This window comes from Pan paniscus, chromosome 4 (assembly GCF_029289425.2).
Source record: "Pan paniscus chromosome 4, NHGRI_mPanPan1-v2.0_pri, whole genome shotgun sequence".
Classification (NCBI taxonomy): Eukaryota; Metazoa; Chordata; class Mammalia; order Primates; family Hominidae; genus Pan; species Pan paniscus.
In genome coordinates, this window is record NC_073253.2 from 133,434,493 (window position 1) to 133,449,688 (window position 15,196).

A 15,196-nucleotide genomic window follows, 5' to 3' on the forward strand; every position below is an offset into this window, starting at 1 on the left:
TATACATTCACCATTTAAAAAAAATTTTATTTAAAAACTTTATGAAACTGCAAATAATTGCCCAAGAAAGGTAGAATATTGTATCACAACTCTTTCACCACACCAAAGAAAATAAAAATAAGAACAAAATATTATGTTTTCAATTGTGTCCCTGACAGCTATCCATGTAAAAGCCACAGCAACCCTTCTTGGCATCAATATGAATCCTCCCCTTGAAGTATTTTAATTTCATCCTTGGTGAAACACAAAGGATCCTCAAAGTACCTGGATCTGTTCCAAGACATCTCGCTGCATCTCCACTGCCATGTGATAGACATCATGGTCTGAGCTATTGTACATTACAGCATTCTGAAACATCAGCATAATGTCACGCTGAAATTCAGCTGTGCTTCGGATCAGTCCATTTTCTATGTTTTTCTTAATAGTTGACAAATCCATAGGCCTAAAAAAAAAGAACAGGGGTAAGTAGCAGTGGGGATGGAAAGAGGACGCACCTAGATCTATGAATACATTATCATATAGACTTTCTCATATATACCTTAACTCCCAGCTGCCAGGACTTAAATGCTAACCCCTTATCCCAAAACATGCACTTAACCCAAGAAACAATCTATATAATAAGCATTGAGAAAGGTAATAAAGGGAGTTTATTTAGTTTTTTTTTGGAGACAGGGCCTGGATCTGTCACTCAGGCTGTAGTGCAGTGGCACAATCATGGTTCACTGCAGCCTCGAACTTCCAGGCTCAAGCAATCCTTCCCACCTCAGCCTCCCAGGTAGTTGGGACTACAAATGCGCGACACCACACCTGGCTAAGTCTTGTATTTTCTGTAGAGAGGGGGTTTTGCCATGTTGCCCAGGCTAGTCTTGAATTCCTGGGCTCAAGTGATTCACCCACCTCAGCACCCCCAAAGATTACAGGCGTGAGCCACCGCTCCTGGTGGAGATTTATTCTTTTAGACTTTCAGTGGTGATCTAGCCACTGGAATTATCAGTTTAGCACTCAGTGCCCCTTATAGCAAAACCATAAACTTACTTGCTTTAAACTTTCTATCGAAAGCAAAACTTCACTAAGACTGGACAATTTATAATTCAGGCAAGTTACCATGCTGGGTGGACCATGGCTCACCTCTGCACAATGCTGTGGTAGCCAGGTGCTATGTCATCTGTAACAGGCTGCAGGAAGACATTGGCATACCTGTCCAAAAGGAATAAGGTGCAATTACTGACATTCTCCAGAAGCGCAGGGAGGGAACTTACTCTAAGTAACTAAAGGTAGTAAGAACTAATACCAGCAGTTCCACAGAAGCCTACTCAGACTTTTTTCCAGTCACCAACAATGAAGAGTAGGAGAAAATGAACCTACTGACTGGTAAAGCCCACTCACCTATGATTAGCTGCAGCTCTCCATACAAGCATGATGGCTTTCTTCCAAATTTTCTGTGCCTGAATAGCTTCCTGATCCTCACTACAGACAGAGCTGAAACAGAGATACAGCAATTCCACTAGGCACAAGTTAAAAAATAAAAATTATAATTCTCTTTTCTTTTTGAGACAGGGTCTCACTCTGTCCCCCAGGCTGGAGTGCAGTGGCATGATCATGTTCATTGCACCCTCAACCTCCCAGACTCAATCCTCTCACCTCAGCCTTCCAAGTAGCTGGGACTATAGGTGCATACCACCATGCCCAGCTAATTTTTTAATTTTTTTGTAGAGATAGGGTCTCACTGTGTTGCCCAGGCTGGTCTCGAACTCCTGGGTTCCAGCGATCCTCCTGCCTTAGCCTCCCAAAGTGCTGGGATTACAGGTGTGAGCCACCATGCCCAGCCCTAATTATTTCTTGTCAACTGTTTATTCCAGGTCAAAAAAGGGAAACACTAAAGAAAAGATCAGGCCAGGCATGGTGGCTCATGCCTCTAATTCTACTGCTTTGGGAGGTCAAGGCAAGAAGAATGCTTGAGGTCAGGAGTTCAAGACCAGACTGGACCACATAGATCCTGTCCCTTAAAAAAAATTTTTTTAAATAAAAATTTAAAAATAAAGAAAAAGGCCAGGCATGGTGTCTCACGCCTGTAATCTCAGCACTTTGGGAGGCCGAGGCAGGTGGAACGCTTGAGCTCAGGAGTTTGAGACCAGCCTGGGCAACGTAGCAAAACTTGGTCTCTACTAAAAAAATTTTTTTTAATTAGCAGGGTGTGGTGGCACAGGCTGGTAGTCCCAGCTACTAAGGAGGCTGAGGCGGAAGGATTGCTTGGGCCTGAGAAGTGGAGGTTGCAGTGAACTGAGATCGCACCATTGCCCTCCAGCATGGATGAGTGAGAACAAGAAAAAAGAGAAGGAAAGGAAAGGAAAGGGAAAAGAAAAGAAAAGAGAAAAGACAGGAAGAAGGACGGAAGGAAGGAAGGAAGGAAAAGATCCTCTCCTTCTCACCTTCACTGCCTTGGCCTCAAAGAAAGAATCTCAGATACTCACAACTGTGAAGAAGCAGGGCTGCTGGGGATGGAGTCTGCCAGTGTGTGTGACTGCAGTGTAGCATTGTGTATGCTGAAGCCATCATCACTCTCGCTCACAGGAGGTTCATTATCCATTTCTGACAAATAGCCTTCTCCTTGATCCTCTTCCTTAGGCTCCTCTAGGCTGGCCGCTTCACTGACACCATCTTCCTCCTCATCCTCACCTGGGGCATCCTTAGATACAGTATGCTCCAGTTAACAAATGCAAGCAAAGCTATCCAGCAAAGCATCATTAAACATGATCTGTCTTTTGGGTTAGAATTAGTTCTAGAAATGACCTCACGCTGTTTCCTGACTCAGCTGTCTATCACTTATACTACCATCTACTTACAGACACTGCGTTAAGTAATTTAGAACCTGGACAAAGAATAATACCCAGGATCTTTTAAAAAGAAAGAAAAAAAAAAGCTACTTACTTAAGACTAAGCTAAGAGGCGTTCCTTCTTTCCCCTTGCTCGAGAGTAACTCTGACCCTGGGTACAAAGTTATCAAAAATAATTTTTATTTTGTGTCTCATTTGATGGAGCAAGCTCACATCACATTCTTTAAGCCTCTGTTACTGCTGCTTTAATAATTCTAAAAAGAAAACTCTGGATGATTCTCTTTGGATAGTCTAATTAATAAACTTGATTCCTGTATGTTCTCCTTGGCTCAGGTATCCTTATTCACTACAAATCACTCTAAGTGTATCAAGGCTTCTTAAGGACTGTGTGATATTCACATGCTGTTTCATATGGGAGGCACCTGTTGCTATAGTACTCCCATTATGCCTGTCTACTGCAGCTTTTCCCCATGCAACTCCATACCAGTCTCTTATCAGAGAATAAAGACGTGACTTTACTGAAATTCATTAAAAAGTAGTGCTATAGGGAAATCTAATCACATGGCAAGAGGAATAAAGAAAAGTCTGAAATACCTTTATCTGGCTTCCAAAAATAGTCCCTGATTCTTCTTTCAATGAGTCTGCAGAGGAGAGAAAGACTACCTGAAGATTTTTCCACCTTAGCCTTCCCCTTCCTATGGACCATAATCCCCTGCAGCTCTCCTTTACATGCTGACCTGTTCTACCTCCTCTACTTGCCCACAACCCACAACCCCTCAGAAGCCAAAGCAAATGATTTCAAGTCAGTGAAAGAGGACTTTATTTACCTGACATTTCAAACTTGTGCTGAGTCTCTGCCTCTAAAGGATCTTCAATGGGATTTGAGCCATGTGATGGAGACAACATGCTTTCAGGGGATGCCTGAAAACCAGAAAAGAAAAAACACCCTAAGTACTGATAAATCGCTATAGCTCACACAACTTTATTCTTCAATGATAATGAGACCATAGAAGAAATTCTAAGTCCTACTCATGTAATGTGACTCCAATGGTCACCTTAACAGGAATAAGTATATATAACACTAATCACAGCCTATGGGCTTTGGACACATCAAACATGTCAGAACTCAGGAATGCAACTGGAAAACCAAAAAGCCTAAGCTGTCACTTCTTATCTAAGGTATAAACCTCCATCTCCCCAGCCCCGATCTTTATTAAGTACCTCTGTCTTCACATTTGTAAGTGGAGTCTCATCGCCTTTCCCAATGGCAACTTCTGCTTCAACAATCTCTCCAGCTGCAGTACTTCCCGGTTCCTCATCTAAGTCCTGACTCCTGAGTTCTGGTGGCTCCATACTTGTGGCTGGAACAACTCCAGCTACTATTTCGGCTCCTGAAATGACTGGCTCTGGTTCTGCAGGTTCCACCTTGATCTCTGCACTGGGCTCCCTGATGTCCACCAGTTCATGTATTCCCTTGTTTTCCGTTTCCTCAAAGTCCAGTCTCTCTTGCTTGACCGTCATTTCTGGTGCAGGGAGAGGTACTGGCTTGTCCCGCTCCTGCTGGATAGGATGCTCCCAGGGGCCAGGCAGGGACTGAGGATCATCATTTTCTTCACAAAATGACAGTGCTGCTTCCACTGCTGCCACATCCAGCACTTCAGGATGATCATCTACCTGTCCCACAAAACACAAGACTATTGAGGTCACAGAAAGAAGCCCAAGTCCTTCAATTTTTGTTAGCACCAAATGTGATGGCTTGAATCTGCAGCTTTTCACTCCATTTTTTTCCATGTAGTGGAGGCAAACAATGAAGAGGCACCTGTCCTGTGCAAACCAGTAACATGGGTAGACCTGAGGAGATGACTAGTATGTTAGCACCAAAGGGCTACAAAGATGGAGATGGGCAGAAGTAGGAGAGTTGTTTAAGTAATTCTTACTGTAAGAAGCAAAGCAGCCGAGTATGGTGGCTCATGCCTGTAATCTCAGCACTTTGGGAGGCCGAGGTGGGTGGATCACTTGAGGCCAGGAGTTTGAGACCAGCCTGGCCAACATGGTGAAACTCATCTCTACTAAAAATACAAAAAATTAGTGAGGCGTGGTGGCATGTGCCTGTAGTCCCAGCTACTCAGGAGGCTGAGGCACAAGAATTACTTGAGGCTGGGAGGCAGAGGTAACAGTAAGCCAAGATCATGCCACTGCACTTCAGCCTGGATGACAGAGCAAGACTCTGTCTCCAAAAAAAAAAAAAAAAAAAAAGCAGCAGCAGCAGCAAAGTGAGGCTGAAAAGAGAAGCCTATGTAGGACCCATGAGATTCTCTGGGGCTTCGCTAAATAGTTACCTTGTCCTCAATGATGGCAATGATGTCTCCAACAGTCTCAAAATCCAGCTCTTCACCTGTGTAAGACACAGCAATATCCATCTTCTCAGCCAGATCTAATTCTTCCTTCCCATCTATGCTGGGAGCCTTTGATCCAACAGGAGCCTCTGCTACCCCTGATCGAAAACACTCTTCTTTGATAGAATTGATGATCATGGATATTTCACTGCTGTCCATGGAAACAGTCACAGTATGTGGATCCCCCACAGCCTCCATGGGAACACAGTTGTCGGGTTGACTCACTGAGTAACAGAAAGAGAAAAGCATCTCAGAAGCTTATTGGGTACAAAGCGACCACCTTGAGATCACATAAGCGCTACAGACAGATGTCAAATATCCAAACACTTAAGGTCAGAAAGAGTCATCAACATGTGCCTATGTTTTCTTCTCCCCAGTTTTATCTAGAAAGGTGAGAACATATTTTCAAGCCTGCTCATATCTGTATACTTAGCCTCTTCCTGCAATACATAAATGCCCACCCACCTCTTCTCACATCTATTTCTAAGGATATTTATTTCTAAGGATAAAGATGGCACATGTCTATGTAGAACAGAGAAGAAGCATCTGAATCGGAGCTGATGCTCTTGGTCATTTTTCTCTAACTAAAGCTCAAAATGAAATTTTAGATCTAGTGGCTGCTCAGGGACGCACCTGGAACTACACTTTCAGTAGTGGAGACAGCCGGAGCAGAGGATGGTGCTGGCAGCGCAGGCATCATGACAATGGTAGCTTGGGACACAGACTCTACAGGGGGTGGCACAAGTTTAACTGGAGGCTCACTGGCAACAGTAGTGAAGGAAGCAAGAGGTGTGGTGAACTGTGTAGGACCAGCTTCTAAAAGCCGGGAAAGAGTGGGAGCACCTAACATATAAAGAGGTACACAAAATGAAGTAAGAAGAAAGCACATAAATAAGAAGCAATAGCTACTTGAAGACTCAACTAAGAAAATTCTTATGGTCTCAAAGGATGAGAGCAACTCCTGCATTGAATAAGTTCATCATCTATATCCTTACTCTAACCTTACTTAAGATCTTCCTCCAAGTTAGGAATGAACCAAAGCACTAGAACACACAACATATATAAAAAATGGGTGGTAAGGCTAGGTGCAGTGGCTCACACCTGTAATGCTAGCACTTTGGGAGGCCGAGGCAGGTGGATCACTTGAGGTCAAGAGTTTGAGACCAGCCTGGGCAACATAGCGAAACCCTGCCTCTACTAAAAATACAAAAAAAAAAAAATTAGCTAGGCGTGGTGGTGGGTGCTGTAATCCCAGCTATTCAGGAGGCTGAGGCAGGAGAACTGCTTGAACGCAGGAGGTGGAGATTGCAGTGAGCCAAGATTGTGCCACCACACTCCAGCTTGGGCGACAGAGCAAGGCTCTGTCTCAAAAACAACAACAACAACAAAGGGTGGTAATTTTTCCTCAGAGGAAAATTAATCACCAAGAAACGAAAAACTGGTATGAATAAATCTGTCGCTTCTGCTGAAGTTCAGCATATTGTAAACCACCCAAGTTCAATACCATTCAAATACCAATAAGGTTTGTATGGTATTCTATGGAGCTTTTTTTATTTCCCTGCTTTATACTTCCTACCTCATTAAATTCTCATCACATCCTTGTGAAGTATATATGTTACAATAAAAAAGGAAACTGAGGCTCAAAAGCTAAGTTACCTATCCAAGGTCACAAAACCAATGTGTGGCAGGCCTGAGATTCAAGCCCAATTCTCTGGTTCCAAATCTTATTCCACTATTCTATAATCTTAGGTATCTCTAGCACCTTGATTTTGCAAGCCCTAAGAAAGCAGTTCAATATTACTCTCAATATCCATGCTGTGGTCAATCAGGGCTATCACTATCTTGAAGATAGATGGCTTTATAATATGGAGACTACGTTGTTTACCAGGTAAAGTAGCTCCAAAAAAAAGTTAGAAAAAGTTGGGCTTTAAATCTAGCACTGACAACTGCTTAGTAACAGTGAAACTGAGGTCAGTCAATGTCAAGTTCAACACCTTTGAGGTTGATAAAGGAAAAGTGGTAACTTACCTGATGCAGCAGGGGAGGCTGCAACAGTATTGGGTGTTTGCTGTATCTCCCCACCATGTATCATGGGAAGGACCCCGCCTACCTCCAGAAGGACACCTGTACTGTTCAGGTGGCCAGAAGCCACAGCCATTTCACTCTCATTGACCTACCAGGGAAGAATAGAGGTGAAGGCTACACTCAAGCTTTCCTTCACTACCATTTCCCAACAAAGCTCCAGCAGTTGATCAAACTTCATGAAAACTAATAGTTAATATCCACAGAGAATAATTTAAGACCCAAGGGAAACTCTAAACTATAATGTTCAAAACTTATTTGACAAGAGTTCTCTGGAGAAGAGAACCAAAATAATTGTGATTCAGATACCTCAGGACCCATGGGTACTATCAACTTACTGTATTTTTTAAAAATTAACATTTAATTAGGAGATCTTTTCCTCTTTTGAACTTTTATTCCCCATGTCACATTTTAGGTCCCAGGCACTCCCTTCCAAGTACTAAATCACCACAGCTCTCAAACACCCACAGAAGTCTCCATACCAGTCTGGGGCTAGTAGGCAGGAGGCTGCCCTTCTTCAAGAGCTCTGACAGCAGAGGGGAGGGGGGTGGAGTTGCTTTCTGTCCAAGCATCTTTTTCTGGGGTGAATCATCTGTTACTGGGGTCATGGGGGCTTCTAAGGGTGCAGAGCCTGGAGGAAGGGTGTCAGGAATCCCAGGAAACGAGGTGACTGGGGTACTCGGCAAAGTCCCGGGGGTTACCTAAGAGACAACAGAGAACCTTTATCTGACTTCTCAAACTATGGAAGGTTCCCTACTAATCTGTATGGGTTAGTGTGTCTAACTATTATTTTATTAGTCCTGAGTGGAATTGCCCAGAAACCCTCTATCCCTCCTGCTCTTAGCCATACTTTTCTTCCCCACAATCTTCTCTTTCTTCCACTCAAACCCACAGTGACTCAACCATCCCACCCAACCTGCCTTTTATGAACTCCTTACCCACTACCAATATTACATTTACAAGGATTTTATCCCTTATTTCAGCAGGAATTTCGTAAGACTAGTATGAAACAATTTCTTAAAATAGTTTTTTACCTATCTCTCAAAAAGGTCAAAAGCCTCAATGCTTTTAGGTCCGTTCTTATCTCAGAGCACAGAACATGGTAAATTAAGTCTTTAGCATTCAGATCAAGAGAGGAAGTTGCCTCTAGGCCAAAAGTGGTTTCCTCATCACTCAGCTCTGCCGGCTTATTGCCCCTTCACTGATCAATTCCCACAGATGGAAATATACTCACCCCAGAGGTAGCCTCTTCCATAGTGGTTGGAGTCAAGTCCCCAAGTGGATAATCACCTCCTGGGGAGGCAGAATCTATAGGAGAGCGAACCATCACAGTGGGTAACCTCCTGGGGGGTGTTTTTACTGCTTGACGAGCTAGAACATAAAAGAGAACAATGTCCAAATCTTCAAGATTAAATAAATGAAACTTGACACTAGTCTGCTATTATACAATAAAGGACAAATAGGTATGTTGCGTTACTAAAGCAGCATAATAAGTTTGGATTAGAAAGCTTTAACACTTCTAGAGATGGATAACTTTTTAGCCTAATTTTTCCTAAGGGCAATTCTCACACTAAGAAACTCCTTTAACAATCTCAAACTACTTAATTATCCCAAAGGTCCTTGGAGTGGGAAAGTAGTTTAAACATCCTTTAATATTCTCTTTAGCAACTTATTAATATTCTGCTTTTAAGAACAGGAAGGCCAGGTGCGGTGGCTCACGGCTGTAATCCCAGCACTTTGGGAGGCCAAGGCAGGTGGATCACCTGAGGTCAGGAGTTTGAGACCAGCCTGCGAAACCCCATCTCTACTAAAAATACAAAAATTAGCTAGGTGTGGTGGCAGCCGCCTGTAATGCCAGCTACTCAGGAGGCTGAGGCAGGAGAATCGCTTGAACCCGCGAGGCAGAGGTTGCAGTGACCCAAGATCGCGCCACTGCACTCCAGCCTGTGCAGCAAGAGCAAAACTCCGCCTGGGGGAAAAACAAAAAACAAAAACAGGGAAAGACCTCACTGGCGCACAGCATGTATTCCTAGAGTTGTAAATGCTTAAATTTCTCCTCATCTAATGACTGAGCTATTCTCAATCTTTTCACAGGCCCTTGACTTCTAAAACATTATGTTCAATATCTCATCAAGCCTTTGTGTCCTGAAGTTAATTTAAGGTCTAGTGAGATCTGAGCACAACTCATGTTCTAGGAGTTTCTTCTTAAGACATTAAGGGATGTTTTTATTCTGGTAGAAGAGAAAACTGCAAGTAAATTTAAATCAATGGATTCTATGTTACAAAACAGTCCAACTGTCATTAGCATGCAGTACTGTGCAATCAATTGCTAAAGAGGCATACTAGGTTCAGCTTACCCTGGTATGCAGCATCTGTAGCCTTCCTCTTTACTTCAGCCTCCTCTTCTTCCAATTTCTTTTTCCTAAACAGGGAATTAAGGGTTAGATGCTAGACAGCTCTGGCTCCTCCCCAGAGTTCACAGAACCCTTACAAAGTAATTTTTTTTGCCAGGCCAGCACTTTCTGGAAGAAAGGCCTAAACAGGAATTCTAACCAGCAAAACAGTGAATTGGGGTATACTGCCTAACTCCCAGTTCTTCACCCAGGCAAACTATAGCCACTCTTAAGTTAGAACTAAGTTATGTTTTCATACTGAAATGTCCCATTATATTATCTTCTAGGACTCACTCCCCCCTCCCAGCCACCAAACCACTCTGCAGCTTTCCCCTTCCAGAATCTGTCTCAAGTCTAAAGGGATGGCAGTTGGAGGAAATAAGTCAGATTACTTGAGGGGAAAAGAGGGTAAAAAGAAAGAAGCACAGAAGAACAATATAATATAACCCACATTGCAATGTCATTGCAAAGCTCATCCAGTCTGCTGTCCATGTGTCCAGCTTGAATTAGTTCTGCATCTCTCTTTAGCCGTCTATAGGAAGAAAGAGAGGTAGGTAGACTGGGTTTTTTAATCTGCTATTTTAAAAGTTCTGACCAGTACCAGAAGACAGTCCCTTATGTCTTTCTCAATTTTTTGGCATTCTCTCTGATAAGTACCTATATCTCTCCTGGGTTTCCTTTATCACTTTCTTTAGTTCTTCAACTCGCTCAGCAGTCAGTTTCCGAACAATAACATCTTCAACAGTTTCCACCACTTCTCCCTTTTCACCTCGTTTCCGTCTGTGGAAAATTGAAAAAAAAAAAATTCATATTCAAATAACAGAACATTTATCCCCTCTCCTACTTGCTTTTACCACTTAATCATAGATAACTTCTGCTATTTTTTAATCATCCAGTATCATAACTAAGTATAAACCAGAATTCCTCAGTAAGTACTCTCCACTAAAGAAATATGGCTGAAGTACCTGGCTTTGTACTCACTTTGGTGTCTCAGTGGTCTCTAAAAGCTCCGAGTACTGGGAAGCACAATGCTATTAAAAAAAAAAAAAAAAAAAGTGAAAATGTGATGAGCAAGGCTGGAAAGAAATGACCTTTCAAAGTTTCAAGAGATTAGAGTAAGATTTAGAGAAGAGAACTATATGTAAGACGGGAGTGGTTTACTAGGAGGGCAAGTAACTTTATAATCAAATCAGTTCAAAATAATCAAAACAAGACACAGAAAAAGACAGTCTTATGGACTGGAGTTTGTGCATTTGGGGAAAGGCAACCTAACTGCCAATATTTATAGCTAATATCTACCAAGTAGTTACTACATGCAAGGCACTGTGTTAAATGTTTTACATGTATTACTTCAATTAGCTTCACAACAATCCTGAAGCAACTCTTTTATCTCTATTTTACAAATGAAAAAACAGAGGATCATGGCCCAAAGTTTTTAGATGGAGTAATAATGAACCCAGATCTAATTCCCAAGCTTGGGCTCTTAACTGTTATGCAACACCAATAAGAAAGGTCTAATATGATCATACATGGATGGATTAGCAAACAGTAGGAAAAAGAAAAAGGTATTCTCAACTATTTTCCCACATCATGGTATAAAAGCTTTGTAACTAAAAGTCAGGGCCTGGTAGAGAACCTACTTTACAACCCAAAGACTGCTCTAAAAGAGCCCTTGCTTGGGAACTTACTTTTTGAGAGAACCAGTCTGGAGGGCGGCCAGGTTCTGCAAAGGGCTTGATTGCTCTGCTAACTGATACCCTACAAAATGAGGAAAGCTTTATTACACACCAAGCAGAAAACAATAGGAGAGGTATGCTGAGAGTGCAAGGCTTGGAGTTCAAACTTTGGAATAAAAAAGATGCGAATGGCCAGGCGCGGTGGCTCACGCCTGTAATCCCAGCACTTTGGGAGGCCAAGACGGGTGGATCACAAGGTCAGGAGATCAATACCATCCTGGCCAACATGGTGAAACCCCGTCTCTACTAAAAATACAAAAATTAGTTGGGCGTGGTGGCATGCACCTGTAGTCCCAGCTACTCGGGAGGCTGAGGCAGGAGAATCTCTTGAACACGGGAGGCGGAGGTCACAGTGAGCCGAGATCTCACCACCGCACTCCAGCCTGGGGACAGAGTAAGACTCCATCTCAAAAAAAAAAAAAAAAAAAAAAAAAAAAAGCCAATGAATGCGAGGTGTGCAATGGACCGTGCCTGTAATCCCAGCACTCTGGGAGGCAGAGGTGGGAGGACAGCTCAAGCCCAGGAGTTCAAGCCACCCAAGGAGATCCCATCCCTACCAAAACAAAAAAAAAATCGACAAGGTATGGTGGTGCGTACCTGCAGCCTGTGGTCCCAGCTACTTGGGCAGCTGAGGTAGCAGGATCCCTTGAGCCCAGGAAGTCAAGAGGCTGCAGTGAGCCCAAATCGCGCCACTGCACTCCAGCCTGGGTGACAGAGTAAGACCACCCCCTCCGCCATTCAAAAAAAAAAGAACAGCATGTATAGTATATAATCATTTGTGTTAGAAAATGAGGGGGATGAAGGGGAAAAAGAAAATATTTGCTCACATAAACAAAATTTTGCTGGAGACACACAAGAAACTGCTAACACTAGTAGATGGGGGATAGTAACGGGAGGAAGACACTGCATATAATTTTGAATCTTATGACTTAGTATCTGCTGATAAAATAATAAAATTTAAAACTTTTACTCAAGTATTCTTATACTATTTTTCTATGGCTGGGCGTGGTGACTCACGCCTGTAATCCCAACACTTCGGGAGGTCGAGGAGGGCAGACTGCTTGAGATGAGGAGTTTGAGACCAGCCTGGCCAACGTGGTGAAACCCCATCTCTACTAAAAATACAAAAATTAGCCAGGCATGGTGGCGTGCACCTTTAATCCCAGCTACTCGGGAGGCTGAGCCAGGACAATCACTTAAATCCAGGAGGTGGAGGTTGCAGTGAGCCGAGATCGTGCCACTGCATTCCAACCTGGGTGACACAGTGAGACTCCATCTCAAAAAAAAAAAGATTCTTAACACTATTTATCTAATAAAAATGTGAGGAAATATACAGATTAGATTCTATTTCAAACCAGTTTACCTGTTTTGTTTAAAAATGAGCTCAGTTTATATACATATACAAATATATGTGATGTGTATACACACACGCACACACACACAAAACACACATTGTTTTTGTTTAGACAGTATCTCACTTTGTCACCCAGACTTCAGTGCAGTGGGACAATCATGGCTTGCTGTAGCTTCCACCTCTGAGGCTTAGGCAACCTCTCACTGCAGCCCCACCCAAGTAGCTGAAATCACAGATGCACCATCATGCCTGGCTAATTTTCTTTTTTGTAGGGAACAGTTTCTCTTATGTTGCCTCCCTGGCTCAAGCTATCCTCACACCTCAGCCTCCCGAGTAGCTGGAACTATAGGCACACACCACCAGACCTGGCTAATATTTTTGTGTTTTTTTATAGTTTTGTCATATTGCCCAGACTGGTCTCCAATGCATGATCTCAAGCGACCTCCCGCCTTGGCCTCCCAAAGTTCTGGGATTACAGATGTGAGCCACTGCACCCAGCCCCATTCTATTCTCTAGTTCTGTGAGGTCTATAATTTTTCCTAGATTCCACATATAACTGAGATCATATGGTATTTCTTTATGTGTCTGGCTTATTTCACTTTACATACTATCCTCCAGGCTCAACCATGGAATCACAAAAGGAGGATTTAATTCTTTTTTATGGCTCAACAGTATTCCATTGTGTGTGTGTGTGTGTGTGTGTATACATATATATATTTTCTTTACCCATTCATCTGTTAATGGATACTATAATAATTACCTTAATTGTGGATAGTTTCACAGATGTATATATATTTCAAAAATACCATGTCTTATGCTTTAAATATGTGCACTGGCCGGGTGTCGTAGCTCATGCCTGTAATCCCGGCACTTTGGGAGGCCGAGGCAGGTGGATCATCTGAGGTCAGGAGTTCAAGACCAGCCTGGCCAACATGGTAAAACCCTATCTCTACCAAAAAATACAAAAATTAGCCAGGCATGGTGGCAAAGGCCTGTAGTCCCAGCTACACGGGAGGCTGAGGTGGGAGAACCACTTGAACCTGGGAAGCAGAGGTTCCAGTGAGCCAAGATTGCACCACTGCACTCCAGCCTGCGCAACAGAGTGAGACTCCATCTCAAAAAAAAAAAAAAAGGTGCAGTTTACTGCACATCAATTATATCACAAAAAAGTTGTTAAAAGGGAAGAGATGTGACCTTTCTTACCAACCCCCTTCCTTCTTGTTGCATGGAACAAGGATGTGATAGCTGAAGGTCAAGCAGCCACCGTGAACCATAAGATAACCAGAAGATAAACTATGCACTGAGGAAGGTGGAACAGAAAGAGAAGATCCTGAGCCTCTAATGTCACTGTGAAGTTGCTATGAGAGCTGTGGACTGCCTAGACTTCCTGTATGTGTGACAAAAAATAAACTCAAGTTTTGTTTTTTTTTTTTGAGACGGCGTCTTGCTCTGTTGCCCAGGCGGGAGTGCAGTGGCACGATCTCAACTCACTGCAAGCTCCGCCTCCTGGGTTCACACCATTCTCCTGCCTCAGCCTCCTGAGTAGCTGGGACTACAGGCGCACGCCGCCACACCTGATTTTTGTATTTTTAGTAGAGACGGGGTTTCACCGTGTTAGCCAGGATGGTCTCAATCTCCTGACCTTGTGATCCGCCCACCTCGGCCTCCCAAAGTGCTGGGATTACAGGCGTGAGCCACCACGCCCAGCCTTAAACTCAAGTTTTTAACCCATTTCTTTGTTGCTATTGCTCTTTCTATATAGTGTTTTTGTTTTTATGGTGGCCACATATTATTTCAAAAATTAGATTTAAAAAACAAACAAACAAAATGCTAGGAAGCATGACCATCAGCAAAGTACTGAATTGTTTATAAATGTGGCAAGAGAGTTAAATTCATAATGGATGATTCAAAAGAAAGGGGGTGAGGGGCTGATACCGAGAAAGGTAAAATGATGATAGTTCTAGGCTGGGAGTGATGGCTCACGCCTATAATCCTAGCACTTTAGGAGGCTAAGGTGGGAGGATCACTTGAGCCCAGGAGTTCAAGCCAGCCTGGGCAACAAGTGACAAAAAAACACAAAAAATTAGTCAAGCATGGTGGCAAGGGTCTGTATTCCCAACTACTCAGGATGCTAAACTGGGAGGATCACTTGAGGCCAAGAGTTGGAGACCAGCCTGGGGAACATAGTGGGACCTCGTCTCTACAAAAACATAAATATTTAAATTAAAAAAAAAAAAGTTCAGCCTGGGCAACATGGCAAAACCCCATCCCTACCAAAAAATACAAAAATTAGCCAGGGGTGATGGCATGTGCCTGTAGTCCCAGCTACTCAGGAGGCTGAGGCCGGAGGATCACTTGAGCCCAGGAGGCAGAGGTTGCAGTGAACCACGATCGCACTACT

General features: G+C 43.1%; 1 protein-coding gene across 9 annotated transcripts in view; it reads right to left on the minus strand.

Annotated features, from left to right (window-relative positions):
* BRD8 (bromodomain containing 8) overlaps positions 1-15,196 on the minus strand; it is a 39,159-nt gene that overhangs the window by 20,878 nt on the left and 3,085 nt on the right. For 3 of the 9 annotated variants that reach the window (XM_055112984.1, XM_055112983.1, XM_057302406.2), the window contains exons 3-19: positions 11,394-11,463; positions 10,687-10,736; positions 10,363-10,485; positions 10,157-10,237; positions 9,670-9,734; positions 8,547-8,683; positions 7,795-8,013; positions 7,259-7,403; positions 5,864-6,073; positions 5,174-5,454; positions 4,056-4,508; positions 3,662-3,755; positions 3,429-3,475; positions 2,472-2,686; positions 1,387-1,479; positions 1,129-1,197; positions 265-442 (exon numbers count right to left, since the gene is read on the minus strand). In XM_055112984.1, coding sequence (XP_054968959.1) covers positions 265-442; positions 1,129-1,197; positions 1,387-1,479; positions 2,472-2,686; positions 3,429-3,475; positions 3,662-3,755; positions 4,056-4,508; positions 5,174-5,454; positions 5,864-6,073; positions 7,259-7,403; positions 7,795-8,013; positions 8,547-8,683; positions 9,670-9,734; positions 10,157-10,237; positions 10,363-10,485; positions 10,687-10,736; positions 11,394-11,463 — 2,530 coding nt within the window. The remainder of the gene's footprint in view (positions 1-264; positions 443-1,128; positions 1,198-1,386; positions 1,480-2,471; positions 2,687-3,428; positions 3,476-3,661; positions 3,756-4,055; positions 4,509-5,173; positions 5,455-5,863; positions 6,074-7,258; positions 7,404-7,794; positions 8,014-8,546; positions 8,684-9,669; positions 9,735-10,156; positions 10,238-10,362; positions 10,486-10,686; positions 10,737-11,393; positions 11,464-15,196) is intronic. The other 6 variants (XM_055112986.1, XM_055112985.2, XM_055112987.1 and 3 more) reach the window with 3 other exon arrangements.